A 25,802-nucleotide genomic window follows, 5' to 3' on the forward strand; every position below is an offset into this window, starting at 1 on the left:
GGGAAGAGTCCAAGATGAAGCCCAGGTTGCGTGCTTGGTTCGTTGGCTTGGGTGCGTTGCCCAGGGCAGGTGGCCACCAGGAGTCGCCCCAGGCGGAGGGCGAGGGTCCGAGGATGAGGTCTTCCGTTTTGTCAGAGTTCAGCTTCAGACGGCTGAGCTTCATCCATTCCGTGACGTCCTTCATTCCTTCCTGGAGGCTGGCTCTGGCGGTGGCGGGGTCGTTGGTGAGGGAGAGTATCAGCTGTGTGTCGTCGGCGTAGGAGATGATGTTGAGGTTGTGTTTGCGTGCGATGGCTACAAGGGGGCTCATGTAGATGTAAGAGGGTGGGGCTGAGCGAGGATCCTTGTTGGACGCCACAGATGACTTCGGTAGCTGCTGACCGGAACGGGGGGAGGCGGAGTCTCTGGGTTCTGTCGGCGAGGAACGAGATGATCCATTCTAAGGCCGCGCCTTGGATTCCGGTGTCGCTGAGGCGTTGTATCAGGGTGCGGTGACATACCGCGTCGATGGCTGCTGAGAGGTCCAGGAGGATGAGTGCGGTGGTTTCCCCGTTGTCGAGCATAGACCAGGGTAAGTAACCTAATCCTTTCATTGGGCCTAGTTCTGGCATATGAGCCAGACAAGAGAGGTTAAACCACTCAACACCCTATCTGGGAGCCCTATGTCGAAACGTAAAAGCCCCCATCTATTTCCTTGTCACTTTTTTGTTGGACAGTCCTCTAGACTCTCTGCCCACCCCATTCACTTAATTTATGTGAAATGTTTTTTTGTAAGAATTTTGTGGTGGTTTGTAATAAAATGCATTCTTAATCCTTTGCCAGTGAGAGTTACGTCAGTTGAACCTTTCAAATTTAGCAACTGGTTCATTTCTTGTTGAAAAATCTTCCTTGTAAACATGTTTGTGTTTTTATTGCAGGAAGTGGCAGATAACCAGATGGATTCTGGTGATTTAATGGAGTGTCTAATCCAGAACAAGCATCAGAAGGAGATGAATGAGAAGTGTGCCATTGGAGTAACTCATTTCCAATTGGTAAGTGGTGTGTGCTCTATCCCACTGATTTTGTACTTGCACTGTGTGGTTACTGTGCTTGAGACTGAAGTTATTTCTGATGTTGGCATTACACAAAGCACCCCCTTCTCTTATTTTACATTTTCCTTGTATGTAGTTATTGTAAACCGCCTCTTGCAATTTGCATATTAGAATGAAGAACATCTGGGCTGAACCAGATTTCCCAGGAGGCTATTTTAGGGTAAATTGTAAACCAAAATAGAGACTGCTTTTCTTTGCAGCTCAGGTGTATTCAAGAATAACCAGTAGCTTGAAAGGGGGCTCTCGCAGTGCACTACAGTGTGAGGGATAGAATTGACAGCAAACACCTTTTGCATGGGGATTTTAATTTTTTCAGATGAGGCTGTGGTGCTGTGCTGAAAGATCTGTTCAAATATGGAAGTAGGGATGGGAACCTTGTAAACCATTTGTATATAACCTCTATATTAAGGCTCCATCAGGGCTCTCTGTAGAAAGTTGGGTTTTTATGTAATACACCAAAACAAGGTACACTATGTAGACAGTCCAAACTACACTTTTTAGATTAATGTTTTTACATTAATAATCCCACATGCTCGGTTTTGGGGTAGTTTGAGTGAGCAGTTTAGGCTTATCAGAGGGGTGTGTTGAACATTTATTGAACACACACTCAAGAAGAAACTCTAGTCCAATTTAGAAAAATAACAGGTATTTATTACCAAGAACTTCACAATTGGGTAAGTACTTTTTGAGTTATCTGAAGGAAAGAAGTTAGTTATAGATTTCCCACCTTAGAATTACCCCCAGGCATCAAACGATCTGGAAAGTTTTTTTCGTCAGCAATACCGCTGCGCGTCAAAAGGTGGTGTCGTTCTGCTGCACATCCGTCGTCTGCGTCGTGGTCGCCGGGATGATGCTGCGGCACCTACTTGGACACCGCCCTTGTGCCCTGACGTCAGTTCTTCCTTTTCCACGCCAGCCAGCGCAGATCTGGAAAGAGCAGTACCTCAGTCATTTTTTGACTGTTTTTCTTAACTTTTGTTGACTTCTTGTTTCGAGTCTCCGACTCTGAACAGGTGCACAAGGGATACCCGGCTTCAAGGCCTGTGGTTCCTGTAGCTAACTGATGTCGGTGACAGAGCCGCACCACATGTGCCTCTTTTTCCTGGAGCGCGACCACGACCCCAAGTCATGCTCCGACTGTCCGTTGATGGTGCCGAAGGCTTTGCGGGAGCGGTCCCGAATGCCTGTTGGCAGTCGTGGTCGAGAAGGAGGTCGGGGGACCGGTTGCAGAGCAATCGCCATTCCGGTTTGTAGTCTTTGCACTCTGGGTTGGTAAGTTGAAGCATAAGAAGAAGTCGAAAAGCATAGCCTTACTTCGACTTCCCCTCTTCAGTCGTCTGAACCGACGAGGTACGCAGGTGGTGCCACTCCTGTGGCTCCATGTGCAGAGCCTGGCGGGTCAACACCGTCCAGCTTTTTACATTCTGTGAGGCAATGCATGCCATCCTTGGGCGGACCGACTGCACCTTCGGGCCCCACGGGCTCGGTTGGGGAGCCTAAGTCTTCGCTGCCAGCAGCTCCGGCCCTGGCGCCGCAAAACCCACTTGGATCCAGGTCTGGATCTGGATCCGGATTGGTGTTGATTGACCTCGTTATACTTACACCGCCCCTTACGGCACCACTACCAGTGTTCGGCGCCGGTCGACTCCCTGACCAGTGTTTACATGGGCCTCCTTCCCGTCGTGGACATAAAGCCAGACCGGCATCGTTTGACGCCGGACCCGACGCCGGGTGGGGTTTTTGTGCCCCTGTTCACTCTTGGGGTACCTTTTCAACCACAGTGTCACCCAGAGGATTATGAGGAGGACTGGGAAGGGTCGGTGACCCTTTAACTGACCAGTTGGATACTGAGCAGGACTGCAGAGAGGAACTGGGGGATGCCAGTGGTCTTGACACCTCGCCTGACCTTGGCATGTTGTCTCCTCCTACCGTGTCTACGGAGGAGGGAGCGCCATACGCAGTAGTGTTGTGTAGGGCGGCCGAAGTTCTCACCCACGAGCTTCATATGGTGGCGATCATGACTAACCTCCTGTCACTTTCAACCGGCTGCGAGCTCTTCGGAATCCCTGCTGCCGTTTAGTGAGACCCTTACAGATGTCCTTTTAGGCACGTGGTCCAGGCCCAAGACGGGGGCTCCCGTGGACAGGATGATTGCCTAATGCCACCTCCCAGCTCCGGGTGACCCAACTTTCCTCTCCCAACACCCCACCCTTGAGAGCTTGGTTGTCCAAGCTTCCACCTCCAAACGTGCCTTCCCTACCGTTCCACTGGAAAGGGAACCCAAGAAGCTGAACCACCTTGGCAAGAAAATGTTCTCTTCGCCAGCTTATGACTAAGGTCCGTAAACACTGCATGTCTCTTGGGCCGTTATTCGCACTCTGTGTGTGATACAGTGGCGCACGTGCTACCTCTGTGTCTGGACGCGGCCTGGGCAGTGATCGCTCAGTCTGTTGCCGCCGGGAGAGATGCATCTAAGTTTACAATCCGTTGTGGGCTGGACACCGCCGACTCTTTGGGCAGGACCATTTCAATGTCGGTAGCACTTCGTCGCTACACCTGGATGAGGTCCACTGGCTTTTCTGGGGATGTCCAGACCAGCTTGATGGACATGCCTTTTGATGGCCATTGCCTTTATGACGACAAAGCAGATAACAGCCTAGAGCGCTTCAAGGACTCACCGGCTACTGCCAAGTCCTTGGGCCTCTCCGCTTGTCCGGTGCAGTCTGCTTGTCGCCCCTTTTGTAGCCTCGGAAGGGGTGCCCCGCTACGTCCCACCCAGGGCCACAGGCAGCAGCAAGTTACCCATTCTTCGCGGGGCCAGAGACGTGGAAACAACCGGCGTGGTTCCGGGGGCCAGCGAGTGGGCCAGTCCACCAATCCCCCCCCCCCTCTGCAGCAGCCTCCAAACCATCCTAGTCTGACCTTTCAGGCCCATCAAGCGCCAGTGGGCTGCAGGATTCGCCATCACCTCCCCCACTGGCACGCCATCACGTCAGATAGGTGGGTTTTGCAAATAGTCCGAAGGGGCTACTCCCTCCACTTCGAGACTACCCCTCCAGCCATGCCATCGCGATACCACCACATGTTGAAGGATCATTTGGCCCTTCTCCAGCAGGAAGTTACGGCTCTCTTGGCCTAGGGAGCCATCTAGCACGTTTCTGTCCCAGAGGTAGGCCGTGGTTGTTACTCCCACTACTTTCTGGTTCCCAAGAAGGACAAGGGCCTGCGTCCTATCTTGGATCTCAGGTACGTCAATCGCTGCCTCAGAAAGGAGAAGTTTTGCAGCGTGAATCTTTCTGGATTCACTATGCTGTGCATTATTCCGCGGTCTGGTGGTTGGGTCCGGAATCGTAGTCCTTTTTTTTTTTTTTTTTTTTTCGTAGCCCAGGTGGGCGTCGACGACCCACCTTTTGGTGTACTTCCTTTGATGTCGGCACGCTTCCTGCGGAAGCTCCCACCCTTGGGCGCCATCTTCAGATTCTTTTTTCCGCAGTTGGGTCAGGATCTTTCCCGAAGGGGCTCCTGACATTTTTGGAGAAAGAAGCCAAAAGCAATTTTTTGGACGAGAAAGGATTCGAAAGACGATAAGAGACCACACCATCGAAGGGGACAACGAAGGAATAAGAGAACTTCAAGAACTTCAACGTCCATCAGAGAATGCGCGCTCAGTGGGCCCCCCCTTACGCAAGCGATGGACAAAACACAATTCAAATTCTGCCGTAACTGCCACCACTAGTACGCGCAGAAGGACAAGCACCCGGTTTGCAACCTCTGCCTACTGGTCGACCACGAGAGCAGGGACTGCAACGCCTGCTCCGTCTTCACACCTAAAACTCTTCGAGTGAGAGCGAGGCAGAGGATAGCCAACACCAACATGCAGGACGAGGGCCAGACACCATCCCTTCGATCCCTGGGGCTCTCATCAGACGAAGATGACAACGTCGCCGGAGAAGACGACGGCTACACGGTCGTAGAGACAGATAAGAAGACTCCTGTAAAGGTAGGAGACTCTACGGCCCCTAAAGCCCCAAAAGACATTTGACAGTCTGACCCAGACTGTCGAAAATACGAGGGCAAGTCCTCAAAAGCGCAGACGCCGAAAGCTTCGGCGTCCGCGGCTATACCCAGGCCCAGCGGATCCTCAGAGAAGGACTCCCAGTCGCCGAAAGATGGAGAACAGCAAAATACGTTAAAAAGCGTCCCCGAAAAGGAACGTTGGACGCCGAAAGAAAAGGACCCGAAGAGTACTTCGGCAAAGATTAAGGACCCGAAAGCCAGCTCGGCGCTGAAGCCCCCCTCGGCGCTGAAAGTCTGCTCAGCGCCGACCTATCCACCGAAGAGAGCGGCCGAATCATTCGACGCCGAACACGCCGCCGACATGGAGAAAAAAAAGAGATGGCTCGAGGCCAAAACAGAGAATATCCTGCAGCGGAAAAAAGAATTTGACGCCAGGATCAAAGACTTCTTGATCCAGACGAAACCAAAGGCACAGGTTGTCGAGATAACAGAGGAGGAGGACCACGATGTCGAAGGACAGTCGGGAAGCACGGAAGGGCAGGAAGATCCAGAAGAAGAAGCTTCCTACTACGAATATGAGGGGGACGACGACCAGAGGACATTCCTCGGCTCTACATCCTCGGAGACACAAGAAATAGAGTGTCAGGACATCGACACAGAGAGCCCAGAAGAGAGCGTGGACACGTATCCTTCGAGGCCCTCGCCACCTGATGACATTGGGGTTTAGAACGCAGTCATCAAAAATGCAGCAACAGCTTTCGGGGTGAAACTCGACGAGGAAAGACAGAAGGCAGATTTCCTTCTAGAGACACTGCTCCCAACACAAACAAGGAGCCAGTACAAGGCACAGGGGAAAGAGGCTTTCAAGGAGCCTGCAACTTGCAAAGCAGTCACACCCATGACGGAGAAAAAGTACAAGCATTCCTCGAAGGACCCACCCTTCATTCAGGGATCGGTCACTGCGGATTCCATCATCACAGCCACGGCAAGGAAGAGGGCTAATGTGCCAACAACTTCAGGGCCACCCCCAGACAAGGAAAGCATAAGGATGGACCTGGCTGGGAGAAGGATCGAACTGAATGCCGCAATGCACTGGTGCATGGCAAATTCCAATGCACTGCTGAATAGGCACCAGTACCAGGTCTTGGACGAACTGAGCCAGTTACTCAAACACCTCCCTCAGGAACACCAGCAAAGGACTGTGCACCTCATGGAGGAGGGGAAGAATGTGGCAAATTCTTGCCTCAAAACTGCCTTGGACGGGCCTGACACGGCCAGCAGACTCATGATGATGGGCATCACAGAAAGAAGGCAAGCCTGGCTCAGGATTTTAGGCTTCAAGCCGGAGGTGCAACACAGCATCCTGAACACCCCGTTCAATGGAGAGACACTGTTCGGGGCTCCAGTGGATGAGAAGCTCACCCAACTGAAGAAAGATAACGAGACTGCAAGATCCATGGGGGCATTGCAGTTCAGAGGATCAAAGAGGGGCACCCCGTCACGAAGACTTAACGGGAGGGGAGGAAACCAGCCAGGAACATCGCACCAGGCGTTCCAGCAGTCCCACCAGGTCGACACCCAGACACAACAGGGGCAACAAAAGAAATCCTGGCAGTACCAACAAAGAGGCCAGTCCTTTCGCGGGAGAGGGAATGGACGTGGACAAAATAGAAGAGGGTGACAACAACCCACCTCTAAGTGACTTGGTCACGCTGCATGTGCCCACCCATGCAAAAACTCCCAGGGTAGAGCACGTATACAACAAGGAGTTACGCGAGCTAAACATCTGCGAACATGTAACACCAGTGGGAGGAAGACTAAACCTTTTCTTCCAGGAGTGGAAGAAAATAACCACAGGCAAATGGGTACTCAACATCATACAGCACGGATACTGCATAGAAATGGAAAGGAGACCGCCAAACCGAAAAGAAGGGCACTAGCAAACAAAGAGCTAGAGCTACTTCAAGAGGAAGCAAAATAACTCCTGCAAAAGCAGGCCATCGAACGAGTACCTTACAGAGAAAGGAACAGGGGATTGTACTCAACCTACTTCCTAGTACCAATAGTGGATGAGACAATGAGACCCATCCTAGTCCTAAGGTTCTTAAATTTATAAGAACAAAAAAATTCAAGATGACATCCTTACAGGAGGTACTTCCTCAATTACAAGGCGGAGATTTTATGGTCACCATAGACCTCAAGGATGCCTACCTGCACATCCCAATGAACAGGGGGCACAAGCATCTGCTCAGATTTGTCATCAACAAAGACCACTACCAGTTCACAAGCCTGGCGTTCGGACTAAAATCGGCACCAAGGGTCTTCACAAAGTGCCTCGCAACAGTCGCAGCACACCTTATAAGGGAAGGGATACACGTATACCCTTACCTAGACAACTGGCTAAGCAAGTTCATACAAGGCCTGCAAGCAGCACCCACAGAGAGTGAAAAGCACACTGATAGCCTTAGGATTCTCCATCCACTGGGGGAAATCCTCATTGAGACCAGAACAGGGAAAAATCTTCCTGGGAGCACAGATCGACACATTACAAAACAAGGTGTTCCCCAGCGAGAAGAGAACGCTAGCACTGCTGAAGGAGACGCAACTCTACCAGAAGGGGCGAGCTCTGACAGTGAGGACAGCGAGCAAAGTCATGGGCATGATGGCATCATGCATACACCTAGTGCCAAATGTACGGCTACACATGAGACCTTTCCAGGAATGGCTACAGGAACAATGGTCACAAGCTACAGGTCGTTGGGAAGATCTAGTTGTTGTAACGCACTCAGTGCAAGAAGAGATAACATGGGGAACATAAGAAAGGGGAAGCCTCTGACACCACCAACGCCAACGGTGACCATCACCACAGACTCATCCCAGAAGGGATGGGGCGCTCACATGGAGAAACTCAGAGTGAGGGGTCTGTGGACACCAGCAGATGCGGTCAGACACATCAACTACCTGGAATTAAAGACCGTTTTCCTCGCAATAAAGCTTTCCAGACGAAACTGTACAACCAGAGAGTGTTGATCCAGACAGACAACCCAACAGCGATGTTCTACATCAACAAGCAGAGAAGGACACAATCAGGCCCGCTTTCAAAATTAGCGCAAGAAATATGGAGATGGGCCATCCCACTCAAGATAGACCTGCTAGCCATACATCTACCAGGGAAAGACAATGTAGAAGCAGACTGGCTCAGCAGACAGACATCGGCATCAGGCGAGTGGGAGCTCAATGCACAGGAAACAAAGAAGCTGTTCGACAAGTGGGGAACACCGTCAATAGACCTGTTTGCAACACGCCAAAATGCTAAATGCCGAAACTTCGCATCCATGCAACCATGGGAAGGGTCCCTGGGGAACGCCCTATGGATAAGCTGGCCGAAGACATTTGCTTACGCTTTTCCCCCGATACCTCTAAAACACAAGGTACTCAACAAGTGCAGAACAAGCAACATGACTCTGATACTGGTCGCACCACAGTGGGCCAGGCAGACATGGTACTCACAGATAATGGAGATGACACAGAGTGCACCCCACAGATTCGGAAGAAGGAAAGACCTACTCTCCATGCAAAACAGAGGTGCTGCACCCAGAGCCAGAGAGCCTCAGCCTAGTAGCATGGCTCCTGAGGACATAGTTTGCGCATCTGAAATTCTGAAATTACCGGAAAGCACCCTGAGGGTACTACGGGAAGCAAGAAGACCCAGCACACGGAAGTGCTATGTGTCAAAGTGGAAGAGATTCACACTGTGGTGCAGGAAGGAAAAGCTGCACAAAAGGATGCAGAAGGACTCAACAGTGCTTAAATACTTCACGCTCCTGCTCGACGAAAAACTGAGCTCATCCTCACTAAGAGTACACCTAGCCGCGATAGTCGCTTACACAAGAGGAGAAACAGGCAAGAGCTTCTTCACATCACAGATAGTAAAGAGATTCCTAGAAGGAGCAAAAAAGATCGCACCACCAAAGAGGGTGCTGCCACCGGCATGGAACCTTAATTTAGTCCTAACAGAACTAATGAAAGAACCTTTTGAACCGATTCATAAGGCCTCCCTACAAATGCTGACCATGAAAACCGCTTTCTTGGTGGCAATCACCTCGCTGCGCAGAGTGAGCGAACTACAGGCGCTAACGCTACAAGAACCCTACATCCAGATACACAATGATAGGGTGGTGATGAGAATGGACCCACACTTTATGCCAAAGGTAGTGTCATGGTTCCACATCAACCAAACAATACAAATACCAAGTTTCTTCCAGACACCAGCCACAAGCGCAGAAAGAGCACTGCACACTCTGGACGCCAGAAGGGCAGTCATGCACTACATAGAGGGATCTAAGGAACACAGGAAAACAAAGCAGTTCTTTGTGTCCTTCGCAAACAGTTTCATGGGAAAACCAGTAGCTAAAGGAACGATTGCGCGATGGATCGCTCAAACAATACAGTTCTGCCACAAACAAGCAGGACAGGAACTAGCAGAGGGGACACGAGCCCACTCTACCAGGAAGAAAGGAGGTACGATAGCATCCCTAGCTAACACACCCATTCAAGATATATGCCTGGCAGCAACATGGGCTTCAGTGCACACGTTCACGAAGCACTACTGCGTGGATATACAGATGAACAAGGAAGCACAAGTCGGACAAAAGGTGCTTCAACACATATTCAACAACCAACGCTCATATTCCACCCAGCCACCACAAACATAACAAACCGCTACAAAGTCTATGCACAGCATAGTGAATCCAGAAAGATTCACGCTGCAAAACAAATAGTTTCTTACCTGTCGGTGTAGTTTTGCAGCTTGAAGATCTTTCTGGATTCACTAGCGAACCCACCCACCTCTGCCAGAAAGATAAGGCTGGAGAAAGAGGGGGTTAAAAACAGAGACTATACTGAAACAGACACCTTAAAGGTTAAAGCGGTGAATCACTTAATTGATCATTGCCATGGATTCAGAAACAGAACACAAAACGAGAAAAAAAGAATCCGAAGATGGCGCCCAAGGGTGGGAGCTTCCGCAGGAAGCGTGCCGACATCACTGGAAGTACACCAAAAGGTGGGACGTCGACGCCCACCTGGGCTACGAAAAAGAAAAAAAAGAAAAGACTACGATTCTGGACCCAACCACCAGACCGCGGAATAATGCACATCATAGTGAATCCAGAAAGATCTTCAAGCTGCAAAACTACACCGACAGGTAAGAAATTATTTGTTTAAGATGTTGACGCTTGCTCAGGTCTTGTCTGCCCTCGATGCAAAAAAAGACTGGATGGTAGCATTGCCGGCCCACTGGCATTACCTACGGTTCACAGTAGGTAACAAGCACTTTCAGTTTACCGTGCTCCCCTTTGGCCTCACCAGCACCCCTCGGGTGTTCACGAAAGTGATAGCGGTGGTCGCAGCTCATCTGTGCAGGTCAAGGGGTTTCAGTCTTCCCCTATCTGGACGACTGGCTGTTGAAGGCGGGCTCGCCCCAGGCAGTTGTCTCTCACCTCCAGATTACAGCCGGCCTCCTTCATTTTCTGGGGTTCTCCATCAATGTGCCGAAGTCGCCCCTGATTCCCTCTCAGAACCTCCTCTTCGTTGGAGCGGTCCTGGACACAACGCAGTTTCATGTCTATCCTCCTGAGCAGCGAGCCCTGGATATTCGGGCTATGATTCCAATCTTTCAGCCTCTATCCCGGGTTTTGGTCACAATGGCCTTGAGGCTGCTGGGCCTCAAGGCATCCTGCATCCTGCTAGTCGATCATGCCAGGTGGCATATGCGGGCTCTGCAGTGGGACCTGAAGTTCCAGTGGGCTTAGCATCAGGGGAATCTGTCAGATTACATCCAGATCTTGGAGGGCACTGCACAACAATTGCAGTGGTGTCTTACGAACCAGGATTGGGTGAACGGCAGATCTCTCTCCCTTCCCCAACCAGACCAAACTGTGGCGACGGACGCATCCCTTCTAGGACGGGGCAGCCATGTTGGAGAGTCGGAGATCAGAGGTCTCTGGTCTCCGGCGGAGTCCCGGCTTCACATCAACCTTCTGGAGCTCCGGGCGATTCGTCTTGCACTGAAGGCCTTACTTCCCTCTCCCCGGGAAGAATAGTGCAGGTGTTCACGTACAACACCACCGCCATGTGGTATTGCAACAAACAGGGCAGTGTGGGGTTGTGGACCCTATGTCAGGAGGCGCTTTGCCTCTGGACATGGCTGGAACATAACAGCGTTTCCTTGGTGGTTCAACACCTGGTCGGTTCTCTGAACACCAGGACTGACTGACTGACTTAGCCACAGGTGCATGATCGATCACAAATGGCGTCTTCACTCGGAGGTGGTGCAAGGTCTCTCTCGACAGTGGGGATAGCCTTGGTTTGATCTATTCGCCACCAGAGAGAACCCGCAATGTCAGCAGTTCTGCGCGTTGGAATTTCCAAGGCGACACTCGCTCAGCGATGCTTTTCGTCACGAGTGGAGTTGCGGTCTGTTGTACGTCTTTCCGCCTCTACCTCTGCTGAAGAAGATCAGCACTGACCGGGCCCAAGTCCTTCTTGTGGCTCCGGATTGGGCACGAAGAGTTTGGTAACCCGAGCTGCTCAACATGGCCATCGATCCTCCGATCAGACTGCCTCTTCGGGAGGATCTTCTGTCGTAGCGGCAGGGGATGGTCTTCCACCTGAACCTGTCCAGTCTCCACCTCCTTGCATGGAGTTTGAGCAGCGGCAGTTGACTTCTTTCGACCTGCCTCCTGAAGTCTGTGATGTAATCTTGGCAGCCAGGCGTCCCGCCACTAAGGTGGTATACGCCTGTAGGTGGAACAAATTTGTGGCATGGTGCACAGCAAAGGCTGAGGACCCCCTTTCTGCTCCTCTTTCTGAAGTACTCTCCTTTCTTCTCTCTTTAGACACCAGGGCTCTGCTCTGGACACTATCAAGGGCTATCTTTCAGCCATCTCTGCCTTCCTTCTGTTGCCAGATCAGTCTTCTCTTTTCAAGTCCCCTGTAATTAACCGGTTCCTAAAAGGCTTATCTGTAAGAGACACGTTAGTGATAGATTCCTTACTTTAGAATATCCCCAGGCGCCAGACTGTCAGTCAGAATTAGCTTTATTCGGTTAAAAAATTTTTTACAACCATCAAAGCACAGTACCACACAAAATTCATAAGGAAAGTTCATTGCATACATAAAATGAATTTGATTAATAATATACAGATGTATTTTTTTAATCCCTACAAAAACACTATTTAAATTAGCTTAGCCCTCATCAAGATAATGCTTGGAATTCATATAAATAGTTTAAAAAGATTGTCACCCATTGAGTGTGCTTTTTTAAAATTCTATAATAAAATTTCATATAAAAAATTTCTTATTCAGAACGTCACTACATATACAGAGGTAGAAAATTCATATCATAACTGCATCTTATTTCTTAGTTTAATTGCCCCCGTGATATAGCTAGCCACACCAAAACAAACCAACGGGGACCTCAGACTTTGCAAATATATCAGGGTTGGCCTAACCTGCACAAAGTTACAGCCCTTCTACAATGGCAATATGAATTTCTTGCATATTGAAACATAAAAATCGCAGAAGAAAATCATGTACAAGGTATGAGAAATTATCACAGGGGCAGGGGCCAAGAGCCCCCTCCTTCAAAAAACCTTTTGGGAAAGAAAGTAGCTGTGGAAGCATATTATACTTAAATCTTATCAATACAAACAAATGAAATGGTTTGTTTATATACGTTAAGTATGGCTGAATTCCTGTCCCTGTACTCAATATTACAAAGGTTCTGACTGAAGGTTTGCCCAACTCCCCTTGTTCCCTCATTAGCATAGATCTGCTTCGGAACAGGGTTTTTATGGCTTTAATGGCCACCTTGCTCAGCGCCCTTGAATTCGTGAACAGGTCGGTCTGCCCAAGATATCCACTTGTGTTTTTACATATCCAAGCCATGGGATATCAAGGGCTCTATCTACGGACATACAATCCCGGATTATTACTTGATTTAGGTTTGGCGATTGCTGTGCCCAAATTCTTAACCAACCTAATAGTGGGGCCACAGCAATCTGATCTTGAATGTAGCCAACACCCAGGTCCTCCTGTACATTAAAAACAGCAACAGATGCTGGGAGCTACAGCAATTTCCGTAGAAAAATATTTTCTGCCCCCTGTATTTCTCTAACATCTGTGTAACCCCATACCTCACTCCCATATGAAACCATGGGAAACACTTAGTGTTATATATCTTCATAAGGGCTGGAAGTGGCTTTGAACCTAACCGCTTAGCAAACCCTATGACGGCCCCCATAGACCTTGCTAGGCTGTTCTTTTTTTAAAGTACGTTGCGTCACCCATGACCTTCTTTCGTCAAATACTATCCCTAAATATGGGAAAGTTGGTACTTTAATCAACTCCAGGCCTTTACAAAAGAATCTGGCCTTTTTGGCCCTTTTTGCACCTATTGTCATTGAATTTGACTTCTTAAAATTATTTATAAGATCAAGAGAGTCCATAAAACTAATAAAACAGTCTAAAAGCAATTACAGTCCTTTCGCTGTTCTAGCCACCAAAACTGCATCATCTGCATATAACAGTGCTGGAATTTTGATTGTGCCTACCCCTGGTATGTCTTCGCAGGATGTTATGAGAGCATTGCCCAAATTATTTATGTAAAGCGAAAACAGGGGGGCAAGGATACATCCTTGCCTTCGTTCACATTTAACCGGCCACACTTCAGTCAAACTCCCATTTTCATTAAAACGGACCGCAGCAGTATTATTCTCATGTATTTCAGCAAGGAAGGATACCAAGGTGGGTTCCAGCCCAATGTCATGAAGTGAGGCCCATAACTTTTGCCTATTTACAAGGTTGAAAGCAGTTGAAAGGTCCATAAAGGCTAAATGGATATCCCCCTGCTTTGCGACCGTGTACTTTCCAATGACCAGATGTAAATTCAAGCATTGGCCCACCGTGCTTTTCCCTTGTCTGAAACCATACTGCAGGTCAAACAATGGAGTTTTTATCCAGCCATTCTGTCAGCCGCATTAATACAACTTTCCCCATTATCTTTGCAGCAGAGTCCAAGAGTGATATTGGCCTATAACAGGCAGGATCTTCTCTTGAACACTTTTTTGTATATTGGGACTAAGACTGCTTTGCCCCAAGTTGCTGGTAACCCCGTCTTGGTTGCAGTGTTAAAAACACAAGTTAAGATCTTTGCCCACAAAGCAGGATCAGCCCTGTACACATCTGCTGGAACCCCGTCCGGGCCTGGCGCTTTCCCTTTAGTTTAGTTTAGTTTAAAGGAGTTTGTAAAGCGCCTGGTGACGCCTCCCGGCGTGTCCCCGCGCTGTGGAGAGAGTGAAAGTAGAGAGATAGACCATTCACACTGTAAAGAGGCAGGTTTTCAACTTCTTTCTAAAAGAGGATTCATTACTCTCCAGCCTGATATCCAGAGGCAGGAGGTTCCAGTGCTTAGCCGCTAAGGTGCTGAATGATCTGCCTCCCATTCTAGCTTTTTTTGGGGCAGGCAGTTCTGAGCAGACCCATTCCTTTGGATCTGAGAGATCTCTTTAGATGTTACTATAATTGCTTTCATAACTTCACTCTCTTGAAAAATAATTTATGGCACATGATTAAAGTCCCTATAAGTAGTAGCCAAAACGTGAGTGCTCACAGAGTACAGGCCACTAAAATGTTCCACCCATCTTGGAGAAGTGTGGCTCAGGGGTTAGAGGCGGCAGACCCGCAAGCTGAGATCGGCCCTGGACCAGGGTTCAATTCCCCGCCTCGGCGGGTCTTGGGCTCAAAAATTCCACGGACTCGATAATTCTCGCTCCGGTGCCTTCTCGACTCACGGGTTCACACTCTGCGACTCTGGGCAATAGCTTGCTTAATCTCCACAACGGCCCCTCGCGGCGGGATGCCTGGCTTTCACCTTGTGGATACCCTGCCGGGGTTATCTCACAGGGGAATACCAGGACGGGTTCCCTAAGCAAGCGCCGGGAAACCTTTTGTGGGTAGCTGTGCGCTATATAAGCTCAAATACATTTACATTCATTTACATCTTTCTGGAGGAATAAGGCAGTCCTTGATGGTATTGTCTGCCTCATTAAAGACTGGACTATTTATCACTTTCCAGAAGTGGGTGCTACTTTTCAGGGTACTAGCTTGGTTAGCTCCTCCCAGGCCATCTCTTTAATCTCAATTTTCCGTGACTTAATTGCGTTTTTATAGCTTTTCCTAGCTTCGGCGATGCTAATTGCGTCCTTTACATGGGCCTTCACAGCCGCCATTAGGACATTATGTGCAGTAGTGCACATATGGTCAAACAAATTTTTAAATTTCTTTGGCATTGGTTTACCTCGCCGAGTCAAATTGGCCGCTATTTGATTGGTAATGCGATCAAATGCACCTAGGATTTCTGTAGATTAAACGCCTGAATCTATACAGATGCTAAAATCTTCACGGTTGCTATCATACAAACTACCAAGAAAGTCAGCCGGGGTAATTACCTCCCATCTTAGCCTTCGTCTCTGGCAGTTAGTTGCTATATTGGAATTTGAAATGGGTGCCAGAGGTGACTCAGATATGAGGGCCTTGATTTCAATGTCCATTCTGAGGGGGTTATGATCACTCATCCCATTCGGCCTAACTTCAAGAGAACCAATACAATTCATTAAAGGGCATTACACTAAAATATAATCAATAATACTGCCATGACCCTGCCCTGTATAGGTCGGAGTCGGGTTTGAAAAATCTAGTTGTTCAGGGCAAAACAAGTAGTGGGCAGCTAAAAGTCTCAAGATACAGCCCACTTCTCGTGTGCTCAAAATGTGTAAGCCCCTGCAAAGCAAATTCATACTCCATACTTTGCAAACAGTTTAGGTGACAACCATGAATATTAAAATCACCAAGTATTATAAGATGGTATGGAGCATCACTTTTAGCCTCAAAATCATCTAGGAAAGTGTCAGTGCTTCCAAATTATCTAGTTCATCTTCCCTAGTAAAAGAGTTATACAAATGTATCACCAATAATGTTGGAAGGCTATTTCTACCCTCCAGCTTGGCAACTAAAATATGAGAGTTGGACACAACTAACTCTGGGCTATACATTAATTTTAAACTAAACAGTAGCAAGAGGCCCTCCCTCGGCCTCCCCATGAGTGATGGCTGAGCAAACTTATTAAGAGAGAGAAAACCATCTAAATGATAGGGATCTTTCGCCTCCCAAGTTTCCTGCAATGCAATGATGTGGCTAAGGGACAGAAAATCCTCCCAAGTTTTGTCCCCTCTTTTGGTCCGCAATCCGGCGATATTCCAAGAGAGGATCTCTACCTTATTTGTTGTCACAACCTTTCCTATTGTGTTTTCTCCCCTGGTCGAAGTTGTTGCTAAATCGGGATGGGCTGGCTCACTAACGAGTAAAACTTCTGAGTCCGCTATGGTGGCCATTTCACTTCCCTCTACGATTTGCCTAATGACAGGCTGTAGCATTTCAGGCTCAGGCCTGTCCTGATCATCTAAGCCTGATAAAGCTTCATATCGATTTGAGGTCGGGTGTGTGAATTAATCCCCCCTTCTAATCTTACTTGTGGTTTATAAAAAATAGCCCAATGGTAGGGCAGCAATACACGTAGTGGTAAAAGAATAGTCCTGTGCCTCCAAAACCTGTAAAACAAAATTGCATCTATCAAAATTAATAATGACACAATCGCCCCTTATTTTTTTTTAGAAGAGTTCCCAAGCCAGGCCACTCTACGAACCATCAAGATGTGGTTTGAGAGAAAAGGTTTAAAGCCTTTATGCCTTATGAGCCAATCCACTGTGTTGTTTTTTAACTCAGCCCATGTCTCGACTTGATCTGCACTTAGCGAGGGGACGCCAGCCAAGACTACCACCAAGGGGCTTGATGCTGGGGGTAAATCTTCACATTTTTAGCTGGTTTTAACCCAGAGTCGTGCTTCTGATTGTCAGATACACGCACTTGCCCTAAGTTGGGCACATTTTTTATACCGGTTGGGTTATTCGCAGATTGTATTTGGGTCACCCCTGCATGCTGGGGGTTATATTTTTGGGCTGGATTCTGGTGGGGTTGGCTAACTGGACACTTCTGTCCATTCGAACGGACTGTCCTTTCTAGCGCTGATGATTTTAAGGTAGCTTTGTTCACATTACCGGAAGTTAAAGGGTTTATGATCGTAGAATTAACCTGCACGACCAAGGTCCCACTTGATTGAGAACTCCCTGTAACCCTAGCTAATGTACCCACTCCCCTCACATTTTCTTGATGAAGAATGGTCCCTTCTTTAAACTCTTTGGCTAAGCTACAGGTCCTGTTCTCCAGGATCTCCAACTTAGACCAGAAAGGAGCAAGAGAGGATGATATCAGGGACTCCATATGTACCCAGAAAGCCTGTGAACCCCCTGTGTCGCCTGTATCACTAACAATGGAGGTTTGTGTGTTCGAGGCATGTGGGCTGCTGAATTCATATCTATGCATAGATCGCCGCCTAGTGTTGGTTCCGGATGATCGCACATTGTTGTCCTGGAAGAGTCTTCGAAGAATCACAAGATAGGTGGCTCCTCCCCTGGACTACAGTGCGCATGGGCATCGACTCCATCCTCAGATTGTTTTTTCGGTATAGTCTTGCGTTCGGTGCCTGATTCTTCCAGCTCTGTTCCAAACCGGATTCCAGAGAACCGCGTGCTTTCGACGCGGAAGGCCCCGTCGACGCCACAGACCCTATCGACTGATCTTCATGGAACGGAGCCCGTTCAAGAGATGTCCTGTGTGCAACTCCAAGTATCCCCACATCGACGTCCACCCGGTGTGCAACAAGTGTCTGTCGCCGGATCATGATGAAGCCAGTTGCATGGCTTGTTCCCGTTTCAGATCCAAGAAGACGCTTAAGCATCGACGCGCTGCGCGCCAGGAGGCCCAGCAAACTGCACCGGCGCCTGTGGACATCTTCGATGCCGGGGATGATGAGGGAGCTGACCGGGAAGTTAGTGAACACCTGTCGAAATCCCGCGTCGGAGGTCGACTATAACTACAACCCGGACGCTGAAATGTTCGAAGCGGAAGAAGTCGTCGACGAGGTAGGAGACTACGACGGGGCCTTTGGGGCCAGGGAAGATAGCTCGAGCGAAGAGCTAACTCAAACTGACATTGGGGCCGAAAAGCTTTAAAAGGCTCAGGTCGAGGGATCGCCACTGGGCCTTACCCAAGATCTTACTATGGGTTCTACGGCCCCGCCCTCGGGCTCGGCTACGGACATTACTATTGAGCCGCACCCTGCAAAATCGAAACCGAAAGTAAAACCAACGGTCTCAGCGCAAGCGAAAGCGCTGGTGCCACCCTTGAAACCGAAAGTACGCATTACTGTGGTCGGATCGAAGGCCTCGGAGCCGTCTGCACCAACGAAGCAGAAGGGTGTTGTCGATCCGAAGACACAGGTCAAGGGCATCGAGACGAAGTCTGCCACGCCGAAGACAAAGGTCAAGGTGGTCGAGCCGAGTAAATCGGCGTCGAGACGGTCGACACCAACAAAGGACTCGGTGTTCCGAAGGTTCTCGAGACTCCGCGTCCCCAAGACAAGGCCAAGAGCGGCGCAACTCACGAGTCCACGTCTAGTGGTGCCTCGAAGGATCCCGTCGACTCAGCGCGGCCGTCCGCCGCTTTCTCCAAGCAGGTAGCGGACTCCCTAAAGCGCATCAAAGAGAAGGCCTCGACCGTCGGCCCGAAAGATCCTCCACCTTCGAAGCCGGTCGAGAAACCTCAAAAACCGTTGACGCCCATTCACTTCACGTTGCCGCCGAAAGTGGCGCCGAAGGCTTTCACCCCTACGATGGGCGCCAGCGTGCCCGAGAAGGTGCCCTCGGTGCCGAAGTAGACGACGGTGGTCCCAACCTTAAAGCATCGACAATCTTCGTTGGAAGAACATCAAGAAAACTTTATCGATGCCAAAACGGGCAGACTTTCCCTCCATAAACGGAGAATTGCCCCGGAACAGCCAATGGAGTCCTACAAAATTCCTTTGAAGAAAAAGGATTCAACTTAAACTCCTGTTCTTGTGGAACCACTTTCTCCACATGGCCATGAGGTCTCACCCACTTACTCTGACGTGGACCCTGGGGAAGGTGATGTTGATGACACAGCTATCCTGTCTACACAGACCCTGAAGATACCAATGAACCCCGGGCAGCTGGTGCTGACCCAGGTGATGCAGGTGATCCTCACTCTGCCCTAGACACTCAACTCTATGCTGTAAAAACGTCGCCTACGGAGGATTCAGCGGCGTTTAATGCCCTCATTGAAAGGGCGGCTAAAAATCATGACGTCCAGCTCCATGCTGACCCCATTGAAGTGGACTTTCTTTTTAACACCTTTTCCGTCTCAGAGAGAACTGTTGAGACTCTGCCTATGTTGAAGGGTGTCTTAAAACATGCTGGAGAAATCTTTAAAGAGCCTACCAGAGCCAGGGTGATAAACCCTAGGATTGAGAAGTATAAACCAGCGCCTACTGACCCTACTTACATCAAGGGACAGTTACCTTTGGGCTCTCTTGTTGTCTCGAATGCCCGGAAGAGGGCTAATTCTCAAACAACGGGTGATGCTCCTCCCCCAGATAAAGAATCTAAGGTGTTTGAGGCATCAGGGAAAAGGGTGGCAGCTCAAGCGGCCAATATCTGGCGCATTTCAAATACACAAGCACTTCTAGCGAGGTATGACAGGGCACACTATGACACACTGGAGACCCTGTTTCAGCACCTGCCAGACGAATACAAAGAGGCAGCTGAGATGCTCATCCAAGAGGGGAAGCTGATATCCAATGCTTCTATTAAATGCGCACTGGACGCGGCTGACCCCGCGGCCAGAGCTGTGAACACTAGCGTCATGCTGAGACGACATGCCTGGCTCAGAATCTCAGGATTTAAGCCAGAGATACAGACCACAATTCTTAATCAGACAGTAAGCCCTGATCATCTGTTTGGCCCAGAGGTGGGCACCACCTTGGAAAAAATAAAGGAGGACACTGAAACTGCTAAGTCCATGGGGGCCTTGCAGTCCCAGCAATTCAGGGGTGGTTCCTTTCGTCGCTCAAGCACTAGAGGTGTTTCCAGATTCCAGCTCTCCCAAACCTCACAGTACTATAAAGGCAACACGCAGTCCACATACACCAAACAAAGTCGAGGTGGTTATCGTGGAAACCGCGCCAAAGGCAGGGGTCGTGGAAACAACAACTCCAGGTCCTCTGCCACCAACAAATAGTGACGCCTTGTCACTGCCCCCCGACCACGCAACACCGGTCGGGGGGAGACTAACAGTTCCTGCCAGTCTGGAAATCCAAACAGGTGGGTCACACAGCTTATACGGTACGGTTATTGTCTGGAGTTACCATCCACTCCACCCAACATACCCCCAAGACACCGTCCTATGTCCGCTGAGCACTTGCACTTATTGCAGCAGGAGGTCATCGTCATGCTGCAAAAAGGGGCAATCGAGCTCGTGCCTGTGGAAGAAAGAGGCACAGGAGTTTACTCACTGTACTTCTTGATACCAAAAAAGGACGGGTCCCTCAGACCCATACTGGACCTCAGACCCCTCAATCAGTACATTCTATCGGAGCACTTTCACATGCTGACCCTGCAGCAAGTGCTCCTGTTGCTCAGTCAGGGGGATTTTCTCGCAACTTTAGATCTAAAGGATGCGTATTTTCACATTCCGCTGCACCCGTCACACAAAAAATACCTCCGGTTCACCATCCAAAAACAACATTACCAGTTCAAGGTTTTGCCTTTCGGGGTCACCACGGCACCCAGGGTGTTTACAAAGTGCCTGGCGACGGTGGCGGCGCACCTAAGGAGACAGAACATTCACGTCTACCCTTATCTGGACGACTGGCTCATCCAGGCAAAGTCAGCCCAGCAGTGTGCCGCCCACATGTCCCACACCATTCACCTTCTTCACGATCTGGGATTCTCACTGAATTACCCAAAGTCCCACCTGCAACCCGCCCACATACGGCAGTATCTGGGTGCGACGATAAACACTCTGGCAGCCACGGCACAGCCAAATTCAGTGAGGGTCAACAGCATTCAATCGCTGATACAAAGATACAGACCTCAACACTCGCTTCCAGCGCGAGTGTTCATGCAGTTGATAGGCATGATGGCCTCCTGCATCTCCATAGTCCCGCACGCGAGACTACATATTCGTCCACTTCAGGATTGCTTAGCACGTCAGTGGACTCAGGCTCACGGACAGTTGAAAGACCTAGTGTTGATGAGCGGTCGGGCATACAACTCTCTGCATTGGTGGAAACCACAAAACCTTTGCAAGGGACGACCGTTCCAAGAGCCTGTGCCACAGATCATCCTGACGACGGACGCTTCTCTCCAGGGATGGGGAGCTCATGTACTCCATTACACTGTGCAGGGACTATGGGCACCACAGCAGAGGAAGATGCACATCAATGTTCTGGAACTGATGGCTATCTTCATGGCACTAAAAGCCTTCAAAGTACATCTGTGCAGCAAGGTCGTGTTGATCCGGACGGACAACATGACGGCCATGTACTACATTCAGAAGCAGGGAGGAATACTCTCTCCACAGCTGTCTCATCTGGCTCAGAGCATGTGGAAGTGGGCCATTTAGAGAAACATCTTCCTCATGGCAGAACACCTCCCAAGCAAAGACAATCAGATGGCGGATCTGCTCAGCAGGTACAGCCACCAAATGCACGAGTGGGAGATACATCCATCGGTACTCCACCCGTACTTCCAAAGGTCATCCAGAGATAGACTTGTTCACCACAGAGGAGAACGCAAAATACCTAAGCTTCGCCGCCAGGTTTCCTCACCCACAGTCGCAAGGCAATGCGATATGGATGAACTGGTCAGGCAAATTTGCGTACGCTTTTCCCCCAGCACCTCTAATACCGCTGGTAGCACGCAAGCTGAAGCAGCACTCGATGACTCTCATCCTGGTTGCTCCAACGTGGGCTCGCCAACCATGGTACACCACGTTTCTGGAACTGTCCGTGGTACCGCAACAAAAGCTGCATCTCACACCCAGGCTTTTGACGCAGAGCCATGGCGACATTCTGCATCCAGATCCTCAACAGCTCAACCTGGCGATCTGGCTCCTGAGATCCTAGAGTTTGGCTACCTCAACTTACCTCCTGACTGTATGGACATCATCCGGGAGGCAAGGAAGCCCACCACCAGAGCATGCTATGCGGCGAAGTGGAAGCGGTTTGTCATTTATTGTGCAGGCCACAACATTAACCCGCTGGATGCATCTATTCAGAACATCATTTGTTATCTCTTACATTTATACAAATGTAATCTGGCCTATGCTTCCATTCGCATACATTTATCCGCAATGGCTGCTTATCTCCAAAACAGACAGCACCTCTCACTTTTCAGGGTGCCTGCCATTAAAGCCTTTCTGGAAGTCATTCCTCCGCGGACGCCACCAGCTCCGGAGTGGAACCTCAATGTGGTCCTCACCAGGCTGATGGGTCCCCCTTTTGAACCACTGCATTCCTGCGAGATTCAATTCTTGACTTGGAAAGTGGCTTTCCTTATAGCGATTACTTCGCTACGACGAGTTGGTGAACTCCAGGCACTAACTATCCAAGAGCCATTTATTCAAATTCATTCTAACAGGGTGGTGCTTCGCACTAACTCTAAATTCCTTCCTAAGTTAGTGTCTCAGTTCCATATCAACCAGACTATAGAACTACCGGTGTTCTTCCAAAATCCAGAGTCCCTGGCAGAGAGAATGCTCCACACACTTGACGTCAAAAGGGCCCTAATGTATTACATTAATAGGACCAAAGATTTTAGGAAGACTAAACAACTCTTTGTTGCCTTTGCGCCACAACACAAAGGTAACCCCATTTCCAAGGCTGGTATAGCCAGGTGGATTGTTAAATGTATTCAGATCTGCTATCAGAAAGCCAAGCGCACTCTCACCATTCCACCACAGGCCCACTCCACCCGAAAGTTGGGGGCCTCCATGGCTTTCCTTGGAAATATTCCTTTGGAAGACATATGTAGAGCAGCCACATGGTCCACCACACACATATTTACAAAACATTACTGTGTTGATGTGCACTCCAAACAGCAGGCAGCTGTAGGGCAGGCTGTTCTAAAAACACTTTTCCAAACTGCTGCAGCTGGCACAGGCGGCTGCCGTTAATGAATGGACTGCTATGTATTCTATGCACAGATATGAATTCAGCAGCCCACATGCCTCGAACCGAATATACTACTTACCAGTATGCATCTGTTCTTGGTATGTAGGGCTGCTGACATTCATATCGCCCGCCCTCCTCCCCGGCGCCTGTAGCGGCTTCAGCATTCACACATACTTCTAGCATGGTCATCATTCACTTAGTTTCACTCCATCTTGGCCACAATGGCTAAAAACAATCTGAGGATGGAGTCGATGCCCATGCGCACTGTAGTCCAGGGGAGGAGCCACCTATCTCGTGATACTTGAAGACTCTTCCAGGACAACAATGTGCGATCATCCGGACCCAACACTAGGCGGCGATCTATGCACAGATATGAATGTCAGCAGCCCTACTTGCCAAGAACAGATGCATACTGGTAAGTAGCATATTCGATCCTCACGCTCGGCCCTGGGACCAAAGATACTTGTCTTTTTTACATTATTTGCTTCACTTTTCCCTTGAATTTTATTTTGTGACCGCGTTGCCGGCCCACCCCTTGTGCGTTTTGCCAAAGGCTCAGCTCGCCTTCAGTTTGCCTCAATACTTTCACTAGCTGGCCTTTTTGGCCTAGTCGATCGAGTGTTATGAACGTCCCTTAAATTAGAGATTACGTGTGTTGATTTCGGAGAGTATCTCATCGGGACCACTACACACAGTAGAGGGAATTTGGGATGTTACACTCATATCTCGTGCGACCCCCGGAACAGTGTTCACTACATCAGTGGAACATTCCACAATGGATTTATTTAGCCCCGCCCTCACTTCGATTACTGGACTTGGGGCTATCCCACCCGTGGCCCCCTGTGAAAGGTCTAAAGTATTTACGTTAATTAAAGGTAAGGCCGTAGATATATGGGACTTAGCAAGTTGAATGTTACCTATAGAAGATCTTTTTTTGGGCAGCATAGATTCCTAATGAGAGCCTTTTCTAACACTATTTCCTACTGAAGCATATTCCCTGCTCTAACCAGAAAGGCGTCCATTGTACCAACAAAACTTCCCCCAGCCCCTGACTTTCCCCCTATGCCAATATTTTTGGAGCTCATTACTCCCCTATTATACTGCGCGCCTTATATGATTTAGAATGCCCAGATATACTCAATTAGTATATTGCCAGCAGTTTAAATGGCTGAGTTTCTGGGGAACTACTATGCAGCCTAAGTAGCGAGGTTACAACGTACAGACCGGTGTTAAGAGTGCAAATCTATCGTTTGGCTTCACAAATCCATTTACAGTCTTTATATGCTTTAGTAAAAAAAGGATATGCAACCCGAGGTACAACTCAAACTTAATAAATTAAATAAGGGGCGTAAACCGCAAGTCCAGCATTAGTACATTAATAGTTCACCAATTACAGCCACACCCCGGTTGCTCTGACAACATGCGTCTAACCCAGTCTTTTCAGGTCCAAAGTTTATAGTCAATTCAACAATAGGTCAGAAAGCAGGACAATGGGGTTGGTACCTTACTGTGTTTTTAATCGTTGGAATCAAGCTCCGCGATAAAGCCAAGAGGTTAAGCCCAGTCCAGCCTCTGCCAACCGCTGACGTGCGCGACGGGCCTGCCCTTGGCCCGGGCGTGCCCGCGTGCGTCCTGCGCTGCGGGAGGGCTCTGCTGTTTTTGAGCACCTCCGGGCGCTCTCGATGACGCTCTAAGCCTGCGCCCGCCGGAATACTGGAAGATGTAGTCTCCAGATGATGGTTGCAGCGTGAGGGGCATGACGTGAGCGGCGGTGGCAGGAACAAGCGAAGTCTCTCTCCGAGCAAGGGTTTTCCTCTCCGGTAGGTTTTTTCTGGGCAAAGTCTAAAATTAGCAAGGGCACCTCAGACTATGCGTCCCGCGCCGCGGGAGGGCTCTACTGTTTTTGAGCACCTCCGGGCGCTCTCGATGACGCTCTGAGCCTGCGCCCGCCGGAATACTGGGAGATGTAGTCTCAAGATGACGATTGCAGCGTGAGGGAGTTGACAAGAGAGGCAGCCCCGTGGTGGCAGGAACAAGCGAAGTCTCTCCCCCAGCAAGGGTTTCCCTCTCAGGTAGGTTTTTCCTGGGAAAAGTCCAAAATTAGCAAGGGCACCTCAGGCTATGCCTCAGACTGGATCCGGAAACTTTTGCGTAGCAATACCCCTGCGCGTCGGTAGGCGTCGTCCGCGTCCGTCGTTGGCGCCGGGATGACGTCGCCGGAGTACTTAGACGCCGCCCTCGCGCGCTGACGTCAGTTCTTCTTTTTTCTGCGACAGCAAGCGCAGATCCAGAGAAGCTCGACCCGTTAGTCACTTTTTTACTAAACTTTTGTGATCTTTTGATCTGGTTTTTCTCGAGTCGTTCGACTCCTACGGTGCCGGTAGGGATGCCCGGGTTCAAACCCTGCTCAAAGTGTTGCCGAATGATGTGTGTTACCGACCCCTTTCGCCAGTGCCTTCAGTGTCTAGGCCTTGACGTCTAAGGCT

At 49.5% G+C, this 25,802-nt stretch overlaps 1 protein-coding gene across 1 annotated transcript in view; it reads left to right on the forward strand.

The window, feature by feature from the left end:
- Positions 1 to 25,802, forward strand: part of GLG1 (golgi glycoprotein 1) — a 792,605-nt gene that overhangs the window by 506,873 nt on the left and 259,930 nt on the right. The window contains exon 15 of the mRNA XM_086945268.1: positions 918 to 1,031. Within this exon, the coding sequence (XP_086801394.1) occupies positions 918 to 1,031 (114 nt within the window). The remainder of the gene's footprint in view (positions 1 to 917; positions 1,032 to 25,802) is intronic.

The sequence above is a fragment of the Lissotriton vulgaris genome, chromosome 12 (assembly GCF_964263255.1).
Source record: "Lissotriton vulgaris chromosome 12, aLisVul1.2, whole genome shotgun sequence".
NCBI classification, from domain to species: Eukaryota; Metazoa; Chordata; class Amphibia; order Caudata; family Salamandridae; genus Lissotriton; species Lissotriton vulgaris.